The 21641-nt window shown below is 38.9% G+C and overlaps 4 protein-coding genes across 6 annotated transcripts in view; 3 read left to right on the forward strand and 1 right to left on the reverse strand.

Moving 5' to 3' along the window:
* Positions 1–8920, forward strand: part of LOC121732871 (formin-like protein) — a 66266-nt gene extending 57346 nt beyond the window's left edge. Inside the window, exons 10-18 of one of the 2 annotated variants that reach the window (XM_042122871.1) lie at positions 74–185; positions 450–775; positions 1737–1944; positions 2442–3014; positions 3628–3782; positions 4024–4125; positions 4306–4410; positions 5508–5589; positions 8670–8799. In XM_042122871.1, coding sequence (XP_041978805.1) covers positions 74–185; positions 450–775; positions 1737–1944; positions 2442–3014; positions 3628–3782; positions 4024–4125; positions 4306–4410; positions 5508–5582 — 1656 coding nt within the window. In that variant the 3' untranslated portion in view covers positions 5583–5589; positions 8670–8799. Of the gene's footprint in view, positions 1–73; positions 186–449; positions 776–1736; positions 1945–2441; positions 3015–3627; positions 3783–4023; positions 4126–4305; positions 4411–5507; positions 5590–8669 lie in introns of both variants that reach the window. The other variant, XM_042122870.1, reaches the window with a different exon arrangement.
* On the forward strand, positions 8883–10896 carry LOC121733292 (the record flags this gene model as incomplete). The annotated part of the gene is made up of 1 exon (XM_042123508.1): positions 8883–10896. A coding segment is annotated over one exon (330 nt), but the record flags the coding sequence as incomplete, so codon positions are not given.
* A 211-nt stretch (positions 10897–11107) lies between these two features.
* Positions 11108–12581, reverse strand: LOC121732893 (phosphopantothenoylcysteine decarboxylase). Of its 2 annotated transcripts, none has more exons than XM_042122916.1 (3): positions 12359–12581; positions 12055–12249; positions 11108–11522 (listed from the first exon to the last, which is right to left on the reverse strand). In XM_042122916.1, exons 1-3 carry the CDS (start codon positions 12518–12520, stop codon positions 11256–11258), a joined length of 624 nt encoding a protein of 207 aa, XP_041978850.1. In that variant the 5' UTR covers positions 12521–12581; the 3' UTR covers positions 11108–11255. The 2 variants fall into 2 exon arrangements, with proteins under 2 accessions (XP_041978850.1, XP_041978851.1); XM_042122917.1 differs by having other exon boundaries at positions 12055–12252; positions 12359–12578.
* A 457-nt stretch (positions 12582–13038) lies between these two features.
* LOC121732884 (GATOR complex protein NPRL2-like) overlaps positions 13039–21641 on the forward strand; it is a 38522-nt gene continuing 29919 nt past the window's right edge. The window contains exons 1-3 of the mRNA XM_042122902.1: positions 13039–13449; positions 13888–14044; positions 14851–14977. Coding sequence (XP_041978836.1) covers positions 13250–13449; positions 13888–14044; positions 14851–14977 — 484 coding nt within the window. The 5' untranslated portion in view covers positions 13039–13249. The remainder of the gene's footprint in view (positions 13450–13887; positions 14045–14850; positions 14978–21641) is intronic.

A 21641-nucleotide genomic window follows, 5' to 3' on the forward strand; every position in this document is an offset into this window, starting at 1 on the left:
TTACCGCCGAGGACGTCACGTCATTCGTGTAAACTTTATTGCCAATTGCCAAAGCTATAATAATTTATTTAAGGTGTCAACGTTGAGAAGAGCCCAGCAGGACTCCAGGAATAGACAGTCGATGCTCGAGTCGAAGGTTCAGGAACTGGAGTCGCTGACCAAGTCGCTGCCGAGGGGCGCGTCCAGTGAGTATACTTATAAATAGACTATTCAGCATTCACGTTAAGAAACCCGCGAATAATACATGAACACAGCCCGGTGGATTGGTTTTTTATTGATGCGAATAATTGTAGAGGGTCATTGCCTTTTTTAAAGATAAACTTCTTATTTTTGTAACAAGATTTGCCCTAGTAACTTCGTTTCATTAGTAGGAACTTTCTAATATTTTCGCACTTATTTATGTAATTGCCACTTCTGTATTTTCTTTTATAATTCCCTTATATTTCCAGTGGGCGCGATATCGAGTCACGCGCTGTGCAACGGTAACGCGACGCCCAACGGCACCGTCAACGGGCACGTGTCGCCGCCACCCGCGGTCGCTCCGCCCCCGCCGCGACCGCCATCCCCGCCCCCCGCGCCCGCCGCGCCGCTCCCGCCCCCGCCGCCGCCTCCGCCGGCGCTCGTCCCTCCGCCCGCGCCCCCCGCGCCGCCCGCACCCCCCGCACCGGGACTGATGGCGCCCCCGCAGCACACGGACGCGATGACGATCAAACGAAAAGTAGATACAAAATACAAGCTGCCCACGCTGAATTGGATAGCGCTGAAACCGAACCAGGTAATTTGCTTACGATTTATTTATTTATTGAGCATATACATCAACTAGCTGTTGCCCGCGACTTCGTCCGCGTTAGCATAGTAGATCACATCCCAAGTATTATTTATTGTACAAAAATATTCAATATACAGAATTGACTCTCCTACGATTTTATTATATATAGATGTTCCGCGCGGCTTCGCTTGCGTAATTTAGGAATTTCACGCAACCGTACATTTTGCAGCAAAAAATAGCCTATATCCCTTCACGTGGTCTATAATTCATGTTTGCCAAATAACATAAAAATTGCTCCAGTAGTTCATAAGATAATAAGCAATTCCATATAATTTCCCCCGTTTTTCCACATTTTCCTCTATTTCTTCGCTCCTATTAGTCTTAGCGTGATAAAATTTAGCTTATAACCTTCCTCGATCAATGGGCTATCTAACATTGAAAGAATTTTTCAAATCGGACCAGTAGTTCCTGAGATTAGCGAGTTCAGATAAGCCCTTTCAAATAATTTCCCCCCGTTTTTTTCACATTTTCCTCTATTTCTTCGCTCCTATTATACTTAGCCTGATAAAATATAGCCTTTAGCCTTCCTTGATAAATGGGCTATCCAACAGTAAAAGAATTTTTCAAATCGGACCAGTAGTTCCTGAGATTAGCGCGTTCAAACAAACAAACAAACTCTTCCCAATTATAATATTAAGTAGGTATAGATAAAAAATGAGATAATTTACTTTGGGATAACTTGCTATGGTATTAAAGTAATCACTATGAATATTATTTGTCCGACTAAACTGTAAGGCTACATGGTCGACAAATAATGCTATCACGATTATATAAAGTTTACGGGCATAGTAATAAAAACTTAGAGTTACTAACTTACATGGCAGACGTGTCAATACACGAATAAAAAGTTCTTCGCGTCTGGTTTTGCAAGCGAAAGCCAAAGCATGATTTACTATAATGTTCCTAGGTTCGAGGTACGATATTCAACGAGTTGGACGAGGAGCGGCCGCGGCGGCGGATCAACTTCGCCGACTTCGAGGAGAAGTTCCGAGTGGGCGGGCCCGTCGCCGCCGCGCTCGCCGCCGCCGACGACACGCTCTCCTCCTTCCCCAGCAAGCGGTTCCGCCGCCCCGACACCGTGTCGCTGCTCGAGCACACGAGGCTGAGGAATATAGGTAAATATATTACATTCGAAGACGTATGCATTGCACGCACTGACCTCCATTATACATACAGCGCCAATATGGCGACTTTCAAACATCAAAATAACGTCAGATTTAGTTCTCTTCTACCGTATTGGGATGTTGATTCCGCTTCAAATAGACACAATAAACAGCTGTCATTTCAAAGGGTATCATAAGTCTCTAATATTGGAGGTCAGTGATTGCACGCAAATGCGTCAAATGTTAAATACACTCGCACGCCAGATGCGTGTCGCTGCTTAAACCGCCGCGACTGCTCGAACTGCCGCATCGCGTACTACGCACACTTGCACACACCTTGCGAGTCTACGTCGGTGTCGCGTGTACTTACAAAAAGAGTATTAAGATATCAATTTAGAATAAAATGATTTAATATGATAAACTTGTACGCAACTACGTACACTCGCAGTACGCAACAGCCATGCAAACTACGTATGCACTTAATTTTAGAAATTGTCCTATTTTTCCAGCGATATCGAGAAGAAAACTCGACATCCCGGTCGACAAAGTGATATCGGCGATCCACAACCTGGACCTGAAACAGCTGCCGCTGGAGAGCGTCGAGATCCTCCAGCGAATGGTGCCGACGGAGGCCGAGCAGAAGGCGTACAAGGAGTACGTGGCGGAGAAGAAGAACGTCAACCAGCTGACGGAGGAGGACAAGTTCCTCATGCAGCTCGCCAGGGTCGAGCGCATCTCCGCGAAGCTCGCCATCATGAGCTACATGGGCAACTTCTACGACAACATCCACCTCATAACGCCGCAGATACACGCCATCATATCGGGCTCCTCCTCGGTGAAGTCGTCGCAGAAACTCAGGAACGTTCTAGAGATTATCCTCGCGTTCGGCAACTACCTGAACAGCAGCAAACGCGGGCCGGCGTACGGGTTCAAGCTGCAGTCGCTGGATACGCTGATGGACACTAAATCCACAGATAAGAGAGTGTCGCTGCTGCACTACATCGTCGCGACGATAAGGCAGAACTTCCCGGAGTTGATGAACTTCGACACGGAGCTGCTGTATATCGACAAGGCGGCGCAAGGTATGGTTTTGTTACGTTCGAAATGCGTTGACATATTTTTGTTAATAACGCCACCTAATCGATCAGCTTAAAAACTTAGGTTGTCCACACGTGCGTTGCGTCAGCGTTGCGTCGCCGCAGCGCTGCCGTTTGACGCATGGCCGGCCACACGGGCGCTGCGTCATCGCAGCGTTATTACGACGCAGTCTTGACGTCAACACCCGCTTCCCGCTTAGTCTCGGGGGCTGCTGTCCGTCATGTGTGCGTTGCGCGCTGCTGTCACGGCGCAGCGCGCCGTGTGAACTGTGAACACCTTGGATCTTTATGTGTTTTTGTTGGGTCCTTGTCGACGCAAGGCTGACGCAACGCGCCGTGTGGACAGGCTCTAAAAGCTTACGATGTTTACATTACATTATTAAAACGTATCTAACACGTCTCAAAGTCCCGAAGTACCGCTTGCCGCGGCTCCTTAGTGTATTATATCAAATACAATTCCGTAATGTGTGCAGTGTGCACCGTTACTTTGCTTCCCAATGCATGTCATGTGGTCTGGCTATGTTTTGCTAAAAGCGACATCTATTGAGCGACTGATCAATATATAACTTTTTAACAACATTATGGTGTGTCGCCGCAGTATCGCTGGAGAACGTGGTGGGCGACGTGTGCGAGCTGGAGCGCGGCATGGAGGCGGCGCGGCGCGAGAGCGAGCGCGCGCACGTGCTGCGGGACTTCCTCAACAACGCGCAGGACAAGCTGCGCCGCCTGCGCGCCGAGACCAAGCACGCCCAGGTATTGTACACTCGCGTGCAGCACGCAAGTTACAGTGTCGCTAGAGAACGTGGTGGGCGACGTGTGCGAGCTGGAGCGCGGCATGGCATGCATGAATTCAAAATCTAAAATTCGGCACTGGCCCTGATGAGGTAGAGCTCTAATGAGCTTTTTGCCAGTGTATTGATATTTTATGATAGATATTATGTACTTAAATGTTTTGGTTATAGTAATTAGTAATTATTATAATATTTGTATCCAGGACTCGTTCGCGGCGTGCGTGGAGTATTTCGGCGAGGCGGCACGCAGCTGCGACGCGAACGCTTTCTTCTCGCTGCTCGTCCGGTTCACGAGGGCGTTTAAGGTATTATGATGTTTATAACATTACGTTATAAACCCCATTTTAATAAGCACTATTGCTAATAATAGGCCTTTGTATTTTTTTTTAATAATTTGATTGTAACGCATTGAAAAATCGCTCTTGTATCCAATGCATGAGGTTTCATTTTTTTGCGTTATGTGTAACCCCTCTAACTTCTTACAGCAAGCGGATATGGAGAACGAACAAAGACGAAGACTGGAGCAGGCGGCGCTGCAGGCGGACCACGTCGACCCCAACAAGGCCAAGCTCACGCAGAAGAAACAACAGGTACGCCAATACCGACCTTACTCTCACTCACACTGCAGTTACCACGTATTTTGCTACAACGTTTAGAGGCCTAATAATTGACTTAAATTAGCGCCACCTATCGGCCGTTTGTAATAATAGTACAAAGTGCCGAAAGTGGCCAATAGATGGCGTTAAATTAAACTTTGTTCCTACCCGTTTGTTTTGTTTCGTTATTCACAAATTTATTTTTATATTTTTCAAAGATCACATTAAAATAGTTATTATTGTTATTAGTTCGTGATGTTCATTGTCAGTTTACGCCTCTTTTGCATTGTATATATGTATAGATATAGCTTGATGGCGTATTGCTCTCATAATGTTTGCGTATTGTATGCGTAGTTTTGTATTGTGTTTAGAGACTAAAATTGCATAGGAGGAAAGGAGTGCGCCAATGACAATATTTTGATAAGTTATAACGTATCGTCTGTATAGTCTGGTCGTGGAGCACGTAGAAATTCTTTTTGACATTGACTCAATACTAGTCGTCTCCTTTTACTAGCAATAATTTAAATATATTAGTGCGCGAGTGACAGAGACAAGTAGAAATGGGCCAATGTGCTTGAGTATTAACTTTTTCTTATGTAATTTTATTTTATTCTAAAGTAAATTTTTTCATTAATTCTCACAATAATATAACTAATTTTGCAATTTAATATTTCATTTACATTTTGTCATGCGTAGTGATATTTATTTTGATTTCAACTTTTTTGGTGTTGGTTTACGAGGACGTATGCTGGCAACACTGGTTTTGAAACAAGCTTTTTACATGAAGTATTTTCTGTATTTAATAGCTGCAAATAACAGTCATGACTGACTGTATGCCAACCAAAAATATCGCTTAGTTTTTGAAAATCGACACACTTTTTTTAATTTCTTGCTAGATATATTTTTTAAATTAACTTACACCTTGCAAACGCCTGCACAAGACATTAACTTTTATACATTAAAGTTTGAATTGGATACTAGTTTTTTATTTTATTTATTCATGACCACGGTCCACGGATACGAGTCCTTTAGCCGTGAAACTAGCTAGCGAACAGTGTTGTCAGCGGGTGTCGGTAATGTTGTGTGTGCAGAGGTTTAACTACGCGACAGTGAGCGCGGGCCTGCTCCAGCAGCGCCTGTCGCAGCTGAGACACAGTCTAGACTGAGCTCGCAGTAAGTCGGGGCGTTTGCGTGGTCACTAACGTGGGTTTTGTTGCGGTGGACTTCTGTGTTTTGTGGGTTTTGTGCTTCATTTTGAAGACATTGTGACACGCGAAATTGCTGCTCAAGTATTGCTCGAAAAATTGGAGCTTTACAGTGCAGAGTTGTACCCTATTTGTAAATAACAATAATTACTATGTTTTTTAATGTAATAAAATTAAACTAAGGACATACGTCATACACATTCAACGATTTGAATCTTATTTCTTCTTCTTTAAAAAATACATGGCAACATTTTCTCTCAAAGTAACTGTCAAACAGATAATATACTTATTTTGTGTAACTCTCTGTAATAAAAAAAAATATTACAACCCACAAAACACAAGAATATCCGCATTACTGCACAATCCGAGTCACTAATGTGGGAACACGCATGCAGCAAACATTGTTGAGTCATAGACTAAAGAGGCTTCCTAAAACCCTCACGCAACACGCATGCGTCATATCACGCCCCGTTAAAAAAATATGGGCTAGGAGTACTATTGCATTCAGTCTGATTGCTGACAAGTGGCAAGAGTTTAGACAGAAGACAAGATGTAGATTATATAATAATTCAGTGAATTCAGTACTTAGTTCAAATGAAAACTGTTTTAAATTGTATACTTTTTGTTTTTTATATGTGTGCATTATTTTAATTAACAAACGGCTTAAAACATTATTTAAATACAAATTACTATTAAGTACAGATTTAAATTTTGTATATTTTAAAGGCTCATGTACTTATATATTATTATTTATTATGCATAGTTTAGTAAGCTTGATTTGCTTTCACTGTGCAAAATTGATGTTTAGTAACTGTCTTGGTTTGTTACGCATCGCTGGTAAAAGAAAAATAGAAGTTATACCTAACTTATAACTGTATAAACTCTCAAATTACTCAATGACTTATTATTTTTCTCTTTCGAACTCTTCGACCGTAAAAATATTAAAAAATTATAAAACTTGTCTATTCCCTAATGCTGCTGCATGGACTAAGCAGGACATGTTTGTTACCTAATGGTTGTGTGAACTAAATACTTTCTATTTGTGACTAGAAATAGGCAACAGCATAATATTATATATTACTAGAGACCGGATTATATGCATTTGCATACTTGCATATTTATTTGCATATTTTAGCCATTCTCAGCCGTAATAGTATATTTTACCTAAGATCTAGTTATGATGCATATTATCGGTACATTTACAATATTTTCCGCTAATGCTGCGTTCCGAAATGTGACCAAAAATAACAATAACAATTACAAAACATAAGGGCTATCGAGTAATAGTTGTGACATTTTTACTGCATTTCGAATGCAGTCTGTAGCCGTGCGCATCTTTTGTTTTGACAGTTACGATAATAAAATGAAAGAGAGAGAGAGAGAGAAGTCGCGCTCGCTAACTACAAATTAAACGACAGAACTTATGCCAGAAACTGTAAGTGCTAACATAGCACCCAAGTTCAAATACTGCTTAGTTTCCTCAGTAAATGTGAAGCCAACCTTTCCTATTTACAAAAATATTCTAAATAAATGATCGTAGGCACAATCTACTGAAAATTTAGAAAAATATTTGATTGCTTCCCTTTACAAAAAATTTAAATATTTTTAATGTCATATTATAATGTTACTGTACGATCTATTATCGCCTATCAAAAAATAATTTATAATTGTATGCAAATTTTGAATTTGCATATTGTCATATAATTTTGAATATTCTGCCAATTTTCGTGCATATTTCAAGCATTTTTCATGCATATAACATGTTTTTTATGTTGCATATAATCCGGTCTCTAATTATAACACTCGCTATACTGACAACTATATTTTGCTTTCATGCTATGATTTGCTATCCCCTCCAAAACTTCAGGCTGCGACCGCGCCTGGTTGGTGTATAAATTATCTAAACTAATTTTATGAAGCGGAAGAGTTTGTTTTGTTTGTTTGTTTGAACGCGCTAATCTCAGGAACTACTGGTCCGATTTAAAAATTCTCTCAGTGTTAGATAGCCCATTTATCGAGGAAGGCTATAAGCTTTATTTTATCACGCTAAGGGCCTGTTTCACCACTTTCTGATAAGGCTACATATCTTGACAGATGAAGTATGGAGAATCTGTCAAAAAAGCTGTGAATAGCCTATTAGGCACTTTATCAGAAAGTGGTGAAACAAGCCCTAAGACTAATAGGAGCGAAGAAATAGAGGAAAATGTAAAAAAAATGGGGGAATTTTTTTCTGTTATTTGGGTGAGATAAGAAGGAGACCACGTGAAGGATTATTATAGGCTTTTTTGTGTACTAATTTTTCTGTGAAATATCTAATTTACGCGGGCGAAGCCGCGCGGAACATCTAGTACACAATCACTTGGTCTGCAACTGTTAGCTTTGCGACGCTCATAATCTGTACATGTACACAATATGCCTTATTGTAGTAATAGTCATCAACTTTCAAATCTTTGTGTAACAAAAATAAGTGATAATACTTTAGGGTGTGTACGTGTTCCTTGTAGAGAGTTCACTGTGAAAGTAGTAGTTCTGAAAGATGAAAAAGTTTTTTCACTTTTGTATGGGCAAGGGTCCGAGCGTCACGAGTTTCCCCATACAAAAGTGAAGAAAAATTTTGGTCTTTCAGCGCTGCTACTTTCACAGTGAGCTCTCTACAAGGAAAACGTACACACCCTAAAGTATTATCACTTATTTTTGTTACACCCTGTATAAAATTATGTACTAGTAGTTAGTACTTATAGTAGTTTGCGTTTAGTCACTCTTGTGTACGAGGTAACTGTGTTTAATTATTTTAGAATGTAAGTAGCTTTCAGCATGTTGCATGTATAGTTTTTATACTTAATATATTTTCCATTACTTGTTCTTTAATAATATTAAAATGTCCGCAAATCACAATACAGAATACTTTTATATATTTTTCACTAACTTTTAGTCATATTCTGTATCTGCTAATCGACTAGTTTATAGAACGTGTTCTAAATCACTCCCTGTGCTAATATATCTGTCGATCCTGAAACTGCGTATTCATAGTGCGATTCTCCTCGTTAGGAAGCTGTGATCAACGAACTGAAGACGAAGTCCGCGGGCGTGGGCGAGAAGAAGCTGCTGCACCAGGACGAGGTGTACAACGGCGCCCTGGAGGACATCCTGCACGGGCTGCGCAGCGAGCCCTACCGCCGCGCCGACGCCGTGCGCCGCTCCCACCGCCGCCGCATCAACTCGCACCGCCTCTCCAAGGGCCTCGAGGAGCTGGACGTATGATACGAGCCGGACTCCAGCGAGCCGCTGGACTTCTCCGTGCGGGGCGCCGTCCTGGCCATAGACGCGGGGTGCGGCTTCTACGCCACCAACACCGGCAGGAAGCGCCGCAAGGACCTCGAGATGGTGCCCCGGAAGCCGATCGCCGTCTACAACATCGAGGACGACATCGACCGGCCGCCCGCCGAGCTCGCCCGCCGGCCGCGCGCCCACAGGGTCGCGCCCGCAGACTGCGAGGTTGAGGAGCGCTGCGAGCTCATCAAGTCCACGTACGAGGTGATCTCCAAGTACACGCGGGCCATGTTCGATAAGCAGAACGAAACCGTCGTCTGATGTGCCTAATAGTTGTAGTTCGCCGCGCGGCTCGTCTCTGTCTATGCCTACTCGAAAAAAACACGCCGCTCAAAGCGTTCAGGACCAAACATTTTTAATCTGGCGACACCAGCGGCGCGACCGTAGACGAGGTGGACAAAGTAACGACCCCGTAAGCAAAGTGTGCATTTACAATATACTGTGATGTTAATTTAACCCAGCGAAGGTTTTATACAAAGATTGTGCTATTTTGATACGTGCGATACAAAGTTTGATACGCCCACCGTTCACTCCGCCAACCCGAATTTGATAAACTTTATACACGCTTTACCGATTTACAAAAAAACTACCTTGTTGTTCGAAGGCCTCCTACGTCCGCACAATTTTCACTCACTTTTTAACGAACTTTTACACGTTTATAACACGTAGCTTGCTAGAGTTTTTGTACGAAACTGATTAAAACTGGGTCTGATTTGAAATAAGCTTTTTAAATCGTTAGAATATTAAATCATACACGTCATTACCATTTTGTTAATAACTTACTCTTTTTCTCGAACATATAGGACAAATATTTTGTGCATTTAAAACATTTTTGTAACATCAATTGTGATATAATAATAATAATATGAATTTTCATATTTTTAAGCTGGCAACATTAACGCGGGCGTAATATTGCTGTTTGATTAGATTTACTAGAACTAGATTCCGTCTTTACGCCTATAGTTAAGTATCCAAATAACCGAATATATCATTCCAACTTAATTTTTTAAATGACCTTCGCATTATTTTAACAGTATGTGCCTGATTATACAAAACCATAAGTTTTAGGCTTTTCATTTTATTAAATTAAGAGTATACAGTTATAATAATAAAATTGTATAAGATCTGATTTGAATAATCATTGTTTTTGTTTGTAGATGCTTTAAGATATTTGTTTATTTGTAAATATTTTGTTCATGCTTTTCAGCCGATGTAAATATTATATTTTAATGTATCTCCGACCCATCATGCAATCATATCTCAGTATGTTTAATATTATTATTTGGCATATTTTTCGCTGATATGTAACTGAGTAAAATAATATATTCTTTACGTTATGTTAAAGTAGGTTAAAGTATTTAATATATTGTACCTTAAATATACAAATGTCATGACATAATTTATAGTTTTCCTTCTTCTCATGTTATTGCTAGCGACATTGACTGTTCACGATAATTCTAAATAATCTTAAGTTTTACAAACATGTGCTAGGTACAAATATTAAATAAGTGTTTAGGTGCTTCCTGCACGTTTGATAAATTCTTGATTGAGGGACTTAGTCTTGTAATCTTTTATTTAAACAGGGTTTTGTAACAATGTAGACATTGGAAAAATATTATCAAGTTAAATAATTTCATATCGAGTTCTTAAACATTTTACTTCAGATATAGATATGATGGAACTTGGACTCTTCACAAACCTAACACATTGCAACTGAGGGAATTAGAAAATAAACAAGGACCAAACGCACAATTAATGATGAAAGTGGTTCTTTAATTTAAAAATGTGCTTTCGCCTGTTACCATGAATATCCAAGTGTCGTCATATGTATACGCTTATAAACATATTTTGTAGTTATGGTCTATGAGAGAAGTCAGTTAATTGCATGTATTGCTAGTATTTAACAGTATTCAGTGATGCAATAAACATACTAATACAAAAGTTATTTCCTTTAAGCCAGTTTTAGCTCCAAAAATTTAAACATTATTGCCTAACGGCCGTTCCCAATATTTGATCTATCTCTGGTTTTGCCCTACTAGAGATAGGAATAGCTCACATTAGAGACATATATTTTATGTCAATTGTGAGCTATTCCTATCTCTAGTAGGGCAAAACCAGAGATAGATCAAATATTGGGAATGGCCGTAAGTCCTAAGGCTTACTCCCAGTTCCTAGGTATCCTATGTCAACTGATATTACTCATTTCACAAATTCAATAAAAATATTATATCCAACATGAAAACATATTTGGCTAAAACAATATATAAATATTTCTAACATGTTCAATTTACTGTCCAAAAAATATTATGGATGGAATTTTTTATCTGCTTTAGCTTTTATCTTGCCTACGATAGTTGAGACCTCTGCCATCGCCCCTACGCCGGTGTCGCCGCACATCAGTGTTTTACTTATTGGTGCTATTTCCTCGTACCCCCACTCTTTGAGTGCAGCAATTTGTTGTGATGTTATCGGGTGCTCCCACATGCGAGTGTTCATTGCTGGACAGAATAACAGCGGTTTCTTCAGATCCCAAGCTCTGACTGTGCTTGTCACTAAATTGTCACAGATACCCTGAAAAAAATTATTATTTATCATAGCAACCTCCTGTAGAACAATATTATTTGACACACGGACGTAAAAAAAGACATAAAGTTTAACACATTCAATGCCACCACTATTGTCTAGTAGTTCCCAACGATTTCGCCCTATAAAAAACGCAAACTATGCTAAATGTACTCTCCGCACTGCAAGTTGAAATTACGTAGCACGCTAGGCGTATTCAGTGGCACTGTAAAGAGGTAAAAAATCTTTTTTCTAAGTAATATTATAAAAGATATGAATAGAAGCAAGATAAAGTGTAAATCAGAGAAAAACAGTATGATAATAATATTAATAGGGCCTAAGGAATAGTAACTTATTGTCCATAATAAGTTCTTTTTTTTTCTTTATTTTTTATAGAGAGGTACAAAAATACCATGTCACTCTCATAGAGAGCCATTCTTGTCCATAATTAGTTTATTATGAATATTCCCTTAGTATAATGCGCAATTATTGTTTTCAAAGGATTTGCACCATAGTCTATGAATCTTACATATTATCTTACTTGAGAAATTTTAGCCAAAGTATTAGCATCTAGAGGCGCGATCACCAACAAATCGGCCCACTTCCCCAGCTCAATGTGAACAACTGGATCACCACGCTTCTGCCAGGCCGACCATTCTGTGCTGTCTTCGTGTGCGTGCAGTTTGTCAAAATCCTCTATGAAATGTTTAGCATGCTCTGTGACCATTACCTGGGGCTACTATAAAATATTAAAACCATAAAAACATATTTCACAATGCTCAGACATTTAGGTACACGAATAAATTACAGAATTATGCTTATACTTAAGTAAACAACGCATTCACCTCAATGCAATAATCCAAATTGTTTTCATTTAATTTTTTTAGGCTATCAACCAGCAGAGGCACTTTCATTGCTGCCACACTTCCAGTAGCAGCAATTAATACTTTAAATGTCTGTCTCTCCATTTCAAAATAACTATTTATTATCATACAAAACGTAATCATTAATTAAAATACTTCAAAAAGTAAAATCATTTACAAATTGAAATTTCAGGCATTGTTTACAAAACTGCGAACAGCTGATAGTGATTAGTGACAGAAGTTTTTTTTTCATTTACATCCTGGATAATGGATATAAATGGTTAGGAAAACGTAAAATATTTTGGGAATGAATTTGGAATGAATGAATAATAAACAACTTGGAAGGAATAAAACGAAAAGATGTCGTACGGCGTACCTACTTCTTTTTAGTATTTCATTTTCATCCAGTAATAGGCCCAACAATTTTATTATACATATAAACGTACAGAATATTAAATTATGGCATAATTTTGCTGTACTCTATTTGTACCTTTTGCCTCTTACTTCACTGTAAACTTTAAAAAATGCACTGTCAACAAATTTTGCACTCTGGTCAACCGTCAAATGAGAGTGATAGCACGGTGACAGCTCTACTATACCTTAATCTGTGGACTGTGGTGACAGTTGACTGTACGATGTATCCATTTGTCAGCTGTCAAAAGTTCACCTCAAAATTAAAACACAAAAACCAGCTTTCAGTGCAAAATAACTTTTTGCTGGAGATGCTTGTATCATAACCAGGAAATATCACTCCGTACGATAACTCCACAACTTGTGGAACAAATTGGGCCGGGCGTTCGTGATTCATGTCGTCTTGTGGTTCGTGAATAGGTGTTAACTGTTAAGTATGCTAAGTGGATAACCGATACAACAATGGATATAAATTCTAAATATTACGAGGGATGTGGACAGGAAGGACCGATTCGTTGTATATTTTTATGTGAGTTTCATCCGACCGCCGGGCCGCGGATAACGTGTCAAGTACCAGAGAACTATATATCCAAAGATATCTTCGACACCGTCAGTCATTATATCATACCCAAGGTGCAGTTACAGAGATGCACTTTGACTGTGTAAGTTTTCTCCTTATCTACTTCTAGCTGTCCCGTGCCTCCTTCGTTTCCTTAATTTAATTCCAAGATTAAAACTGTTCAATTATAGTAGAGCATTCAAACATCTAAGATGTACTATGGTATGAAGGCTTTGTTTATTTCTATTAGATTGAACTTGTTTACAAAGTTCCAGTTAAGCATCTGCACCATCAATATTATAAGCATTCTGCACCAATTTTTTATTTAAAATTGCTCCAGTAGTTCCAGTGCACCTGTTCAATACAAACAAACCTGTTCTCTTTATATAATTAATTATACTAGTATGTAGAAAAGCTCATGTAAACCTACCCACTTGCCAAATAAAAGATCCACTGTGTATACAGACAGACATTATATTGAATCTTTTTATTAATTTTGTGCTTAAAATTCCACAAAAATTAAGAAGTTAATGTTTTTCAGAACTCTCCTCGGATCAAAAATTCTTGGCTTCCCAGTCAGGATAGATAACAAGAAATATGCTCGTAATGCGTACTACTTCAACCTTTGCTTTGTGTGCGACGCCTGGGCGAGGACTGTGCATCTGGAACCACTCGTTAAGAAGCTCACAGAATACCTGGTGAGTTCAAAATTCCAGCAAATTTTCTGCATGTAGTGCATGAATACAAAATGTTTATGAAAAGTTATGTACCAAGTGTTTAATATTTGGCGCAAACCGCCGCAGTACAGCCATGTACAGCTCTATAAGGCTCGACATGTGGCCAAATTAAGAGCTAAAACTGTTAGCTTGTTAAGTGCCTTTTGACAGATTTCTAACACTCACGCCTCTGCAGTGCTTCACGCGGCGCTGGCACTTCTCGCATTTACTCATGATAATGTTATCCAAAAACTAAGGATTCTTTGGGGTTCATAAACAGGATCCTGAGAAATCCATCAACGGGGTTCGAGGAATGTGTTTTTGGGAACCAATAGAATCGCTTCATTGACGTGAGCTTGCCATGACATCGCTCAGCGCGGCGATGCTATTGGATCCTAAAAAGTAAAAACACATTCCTCACAAGTTGCAATACATATCTGGTGGAAATGCAGTCTTAGAGGTCCTTTATCGAGCGTGGTCAAAAGGCACTCTAAACTGTCTCGGTTTTCTCGCAAAAGCAGCAGCCCTAGCTGATACTTCTCTAAGAGATATCCACATGTAATAGTCATGTGGATATCTCTTAGAGAAGTGGCGTGGCGTGCAGTGGCGGCCTTACCCATTGCGAGGCCCTGGGCGACATTTAGTAGGTCTTTGCGAGGGCTTTTGTCTTACGAAAAAAAAAACCTTGCGAGGCCCCTGCAAGAGCGAGGCCCGATTGCCCTGTTCGCCACTTCCGGGCCGCCACTGGGTTTGTGTCCATCGTCTGCTAACATGTATCCTCTCGGCAGCTGTCGATGGAGCTGGAGACAGAGTGGCTGTCGCGGCAGTCGCTGTCGGGCGACGCGAAGGCGCTGGGCGGGCTGATGCGGCAGGTCATGCAGGACATCAACTGCCGCAGGATGTGCACGCTCACTGGTAAGTCGTTACATTCAGATGAGAATATACAGGGTGTAACAAAACTAAGTAAAGGGTATGTATGGGTCCACTGTGAAAGTAGCAGCGCTGACAGAATAACTTTTTTTTAACTTATGTGAACTAATATATTATGTATACTGATTTCTGTGCTTATGCATGGAAAAATTCATGACGCTTGGGCGCTTGCCCAAACCCATATTAATTTAGATTACTTTCACAGTGATCTCTATGTAAGGGACACAACCTAAAGTAAATTATCACTATACCTTATAGATTTTTTTTATGAGAAACCATTCTATATTTTACGCCGTAAATCCTTTATGCTCACGTCGACGTAACGCAAGGATAAAAAAATAACTAAAACGTTATAATAGGAGCCAGGAGGAAAATATTCTAGAACAAGTTATTTTAATCGATTTGGTATCGCCAATTTCGCGATTTGCAGACGCGAAATCGTACACCGATAGACAGAGTTCACGCCGCGCACCGTGACCTCTCGATACAGCTGTTTAAATATCAAATAGCAGAACAATACATATTACTTAGGTACTTTAAAATTTACAATACAAGAAGCAACATAATGCAAAAAACGCTCTAACCGCTATATATACAAATTTTGTTAAAATTAGAAATTGAGATTGAGAAGGCCCGAAAAAGAAACGAAGCAATTTTTTTATTCCGGAAAAATGTACGGTTTCTGATAATAAGTGAATAACGTCGCAACTCGCGATAAAGTTGTGTAGCTAGATGGTAGGCCATCTAGCTTACGTAGAGCCCAAGAGTTTAATTAAAAAAAAGGCAAACCTTCCTAAGGGTCCCCAACCAATTTTTTAAAGCCGGGACCTGCTTAGGCGCGATACGCTTCTGCTCTTGAGCCATTTTCTTAGCACTTTATACCCAGTAGCGGCGTTAGGGACGGGCGATGCTAGGCGACCGCCTAGGGCGCCGGATAAAAAGGGTCGCCGATGGCAGACAGAAAGCTAAAAAAGCTATGTTTTTTAGCCCTTCCAGCACCCTGGGCGCCGAAGAGAGGTCGCTCGTAGTGCTAAAACCGGCACTGATTATGCCTTCATTGCATTTTAAATTTTAACATTCCAGAAGGTTGAAATGCGTTTAGTACAATAACATCGCTATGTTCGTTGCTAGTAATGTTTGTATCATGCTAATTCGGACGTTCACCTTGACGGCTTGTATCTAGTAGGCAACGTTTTCCCCTACTGTCTGGGTAGATTGCAATACATACTAATATTATGAATACCACTGTCTGTCTGTCCATCTATTAACTGTATACGCTTAGACCGCTGAACCAATTTTGATGAAATTCGGTATGATGACGTAAAGATTACGAACTCTCACTTAAATCTAAACTCTACAATGCATGTGTCCTGCCAGTCTTATCATACGGCTGCCAAACCTGGAGCCTCACAAAAAAACTGACAGAAAAGCTAGAAACTTGCTAAAGATCCATGGGAAGGAGCGTGCTAAACATTAAACTATTAGATAAAATAAGATGCTCTACGATAAGAGATAAAACAAAGTTAAAAGATATCAAAGCGCAGACTAACAAGCTATTATTTTTAACAAAAAATTAAAATAATAATTTCACTCTTTTTAGTCATTTCCTGTACAGACTAATGTGTTATGCTTAGTGACTTTGGATCCAAGATACACATTGTCTGAGATCACTACCACTTCAGAATTGCTTAAGCAACTCCAAGCATATACCACTGTATAACATGCTTGGCGTTAATCAAGCAATGATAAAATTAATGTTCATACGCCTGTCTTTAAAGGATCTAAAGTTCTGTTCAGTGACTTTTTTCTATCATTACACTAATGAAAACTCATCAGCTCAACATAATATAATATTATGCTCAAATATAACTATAATCGTCCGTATAAATTTTTAGGAGATCAGCATACCTCAAAGATCTCATGATCATATTGATAACTTGGTAACCTAAACACCAAGGTCGAATCATTTACATTGAATTAACATTATAATTTTTTAAATCGTTCGACAAATTAGGGTTTCGATCTTAAAGACGATTAAAAGCACCAATAATTAGATAATTCATGGTCTGGTGACTGGTGGTAGTGATGATGATGATGAATTTAACTTGCATATGCTTTCAGTTCTTAAACCAACTCCGAAAGCTGCAAATTTGTACTTATAAGGAATCCGGAGTACTCTTAGCACCTTCGGAACCATGGTATATTATCTAATTGCAAAATCTTGCTTTTTGGTAACACATGCCTGAAATACTTCATGTGAAACCAAAAAAAAACATATGTTTCCATTTGAATTTTGAGGAGTTCCCTCGATTACTCATGGATCCCATCATCAGGTCACCACTTTTGTGAAAATGGGACCAAATTGGAGTGAAACCTAATATAACAAAACAAAAATTTTGAAAATCCGTTCACAAACGGTGGAGTAATCGTTGAACATATATAAAAAAAAACATATCCACAGCCGAACGTATAACCTCCTCGTTTTTGGAAGTCGGTTAAAAATGGAGATGGGCCGGACAACTTATACGAGGCAAAGACAAGTGGAGCAAAACAGTAACTCACTGCTACCCAAGAGGCAATAAAAGAAAAAGAAGCAGAAAACTAAAATGCTGGTCAGATGTTTTTCGGCAAGCAGCGGGAAAGACCTGCCAAAGAGCAGCATTAGACGTAAATGAATGGAAAAGACTGGAGGAGGCCTTTGCCACAAGGCATTTAGACTAAATTTTTAACAATTTAATACTTTGTAACTTGTAATGTAACAAATTTGGTATGTCTAAATAAAGAGGCTATCAAATAAATATTCTAAGAACTGTGCTTCTCATGAAAAAAGTATGCTCGCTCCACTCCAGAGAGTTTGCAAAAAGTGCGCTAATTTTTTTGCTAATATATTTCGATTCCGTGGTTATCTCGAACAATGGCCGGTTACGAGAAACAAGTAAAATTATGTTTAATTTATTAGCATAAGTGGATTTGAGCGACGAAGCGTGGAACCAAGAAGTAGTATGTAGGTACTGTGAAAGAAATTGATTCCTAGACAGATGACAGACCCACGTAATTTTGTCGGGTTGTACATTGATGTATCATTTTTGTACCATGACTTACCAAAAGCGGTTAACCAACCCACAAGTTTATTTGTAGATGATAGTACAATTACAGTAAACTGCAAAGACATTATTTTGTATGAAAGTGATATTAATAACTCATTACGCTCTTTAATTGAATGGTTAAATAGAAATAATTTAATAATTAATTTAAATAAAACAAAAATAGTACATTTTAGTCAAAGAAATTCAAATTCATTAAATATTAATCTACATTATAATAATAACAAAATAGAAGAAGTAGATACAACACGATTTTTAGGTCTAGAAATAGACAAGCAATTAAATTGGAAGAAACATATACAAGAACTAGGTAAAAAAATAAGTAGTTTTGCATATGCGCTAGGTAAGCTATCCTTATCAGTCAACGTTAAAACACTTATTACTGCTTATCATGGTTTAGTCGAGTCAGTTATGAGGTACGGCATAATTTTTTGGGGAAATGCCGCAGATAAGGAATTTATATTTAAGATGCAAAAACGTTGCATAAGAGCGATGTTTCAATTAAAAAGTACTGATAGCTGTCAACCAATTTTTAAACAATACCAACTTCTCACATTTCCATCTTTGTATATACTTGAGGTTGCATTATTTGTAAAACGTAATTTGCACCTCTACCCACGACTGTCAAATAATGTAGTAAGAAATAGACGACACGGTGACAAACTATGTGTACATACCTGTAGAAAAGAGATAATGGCAAAGAGTGTTTTCTGCATGGGCCCGAAAATTTACAGTAAAATTCCCAAGAGTATTAGTGACACTAATGTAAATATCTTTAAAAAGAATTTGAAAAAATTGTTACTTACCAAATGCTATTACTCTATTAATGATTTTTTATTTGATGACCTCTATAATGTACTTTAGAATTTTAATGAATTGGATTTATAGATTTGTGATAATAATATAATTATTAACTTATTAATAATTTTATTGTTTTGATAGTACGTATTTTTATTTTTTTTATTTTAATGGATTTGACTGATAGATTTGTGATATTATTTATTGACTTACTTTTAAATTTTATTGTTTTAATAGTATGTATTTTTTATTTAATGGATTTGACTGATAGAGTTGTGATACTTATTTTAAAATTTTATTGTTTTGATAAATTTTGTAACTAATTAGCACTTAAGATATAAAAATTTGCATGCTTTTAGCAGAATATGTGTTCTCTAATATTTAATGTTAAGATCAATTTGTTACCATATTCTAGCAAATAAAATTATGATTATGATTACCTTGTCGCCAAAATTCGTTTATTACGCGAGAACCGTACGTTTTTCCGGGATAAAAAGTATCCTATATCCTATACTGGGACTAGAAGTATCTCCATATCAAATTTCACTAAAATCGGTTCAGCGGTTTGGGCGTGAAGTGGTAACAGACAGACAGACAGACACACTTTCGCAGTTATAATTTATTAGCATGGATTTATAATTTTCGCATTTATAATAGGGACAGACATCGGGAAGCGACATTGTTTTATAGTTACTAAATACTAGGTAAGTATATTATAATGTAGTGAAGTCCACATCGCAAACTGAGTTTGTCTACTGTACATTACATAGTATTTATGTAAATAGGTCTCTATTGTTTCATTAGCTATGCACCTGTATGTTTTACCATATTGAAGGTTGCCTAGTGACTGGTTGAGACGGTTGAGACCATAGGCCTATATACCTAAGAAATTAATGTAAGTTAGATATAGCAAATCCATAAACCACTGTGTCCAAACTGTAATTGTTGTTACTTTTTTTTTCTGAAAATCGCTTTTTTTTATGAAATAAGGGGGCAAACGAGCAAACGGGTCACCTGATGGAAAGCAACTTCCGTCGCCCATGGACACTCGCAGCATCAGAAGAGCTGCAGGTGCGTTGCCGGCCTTTTAAGAGGGAATAGGGTAATAGGGGAGGGCAGGGATGGGAAGGAAAGGGGATAGGGGAGGATAAGGAAGGGAATTGGGCCTCCGCTAAACTTACTCACTCGGCGTGAAACAGCGCAAGCGCTGTTTCACGCCGGTTTTCTGTGAGAACGTGGTATTTCTCCGGTCGAGCCTGCCCATTCGTGCCGAGGCATGGCTCTCCCACGTATGAAAAAACGCTTATCGCGTGAGAACCGTACTTATATCTTTCCGGGATACAAATAATTAACATAATAATTATGTCCTTCTTTTTCGGCTCCGGCTATAGCCTATAGCTCCAGATAATATGGCATCGAGAAACCACTATACAGTTTAATTTTGTTTAAAAACAGTTTTAATTTTTTCTTTTTTTTTTTTTTGGTTCGCTGAAAATCGTTTATCGCGTGGAAACCGTAGCTTTTGAGGGATCAAAATAACTATATGTATAAGTACAGTATTTCTTTTTCGGGGCGCAATTTGATTGACACATTTAAAAAAATGAAAATGACGCCGGATTGCAATCCCTAGGCGCAAAAAAGACTCTAATATCAGAATTCAGAATAGACAGTTGGTTCTGTCTGTCTATTGTTCTGTTACCGTGCTAGAACCATCAAAATTATAGCGCGAACAGGCAACAGACACACTTTCTTATTTAAAAATTTAAACATTGGCATAACAACCTACTGTTTATTACTATGAACATTTCAGTAACACCTCAGAAGTATACACTAAACCTAAGTACTGTTGACTGTTATAATTATATTGAAGTGCCGTCAAGGCTTTCAGGAACACTCAGCTGGAGACTAGAGCTGAGCGGACTCGGATTCTGAATCTAAACCTTAAGTCGTCGAAATAGAGGTCATTTTAGAGTGATTCGACGAGTCCACTCGAACAGTTGACATAGATTAAACATGTTTAAGATAACACGGATATCAATAAACACTGATAGCGTTATCTGTTGACAAACGTTCATCATCAGCAGCACGGTACACATTTCTAATAGAAGAAAAGGAATGACAAAGGAGGACGGGTAGTAATGTATGGGAAGTGAACCCACCACCAATAGCCGCCAGAGGTATCGACGTGCGTCTCAGTGTTATTAGGGCCTGTCCAGATGAGGCGTTTTACGCGCGAGTAAGCGACTCGCGCGTTTTACGCGCGTACCCGAGATACTAGAGCTACCTAGCTAGCTAACTTTCAACATTCTCAAAGTTTGCTCCGATGACCCCTGGGCCAGGGTTCCGCAAAGGCTCTGCGATACATAAATTGTTTTTAGAAATGTCATCAAAAATTCGTAGTCATCAAAAAATCACTTCTGGGTTCCGCCACCAAAAAACTATGAGAACCGCTGCAGCTTTACATTTATTTTTTCTCCGATAGAAACCTTCCGCTTGTGGCTTACGCATTAATTAAAATAATAATTATTATTGTTATCTGTACATATAAATTCGAAGGTAAAATACTCTAAAAGTCTTCAGAAACTGTAGGTACACCGCTCTGTACTCTGTGGGTATGATTTTGGTACGAAAATAGATTTTACGAGTTTGTTATCATAAACTCATTTTATGTTGATTCATTCGCAAACCGGCCACCCCCCCCCTTCCGGACTGGGAACCGGAATCTCCCGGTTGTTGTTGAGAGAGAT

Source organism: Aricia agestis, chromosome 13 (genome assembly GCF_905147365.1).
Source record: "Aricia agestis chromosome 13, ilAriAges1.1, whole genome shotgun sequence".
Classification (NCBI taxonomy): Eukaryota; Metazoa; Arthropoda; class Insecta; order Lepidoptera; family Lycaenidae; genus Aricia; species Aricia agestis.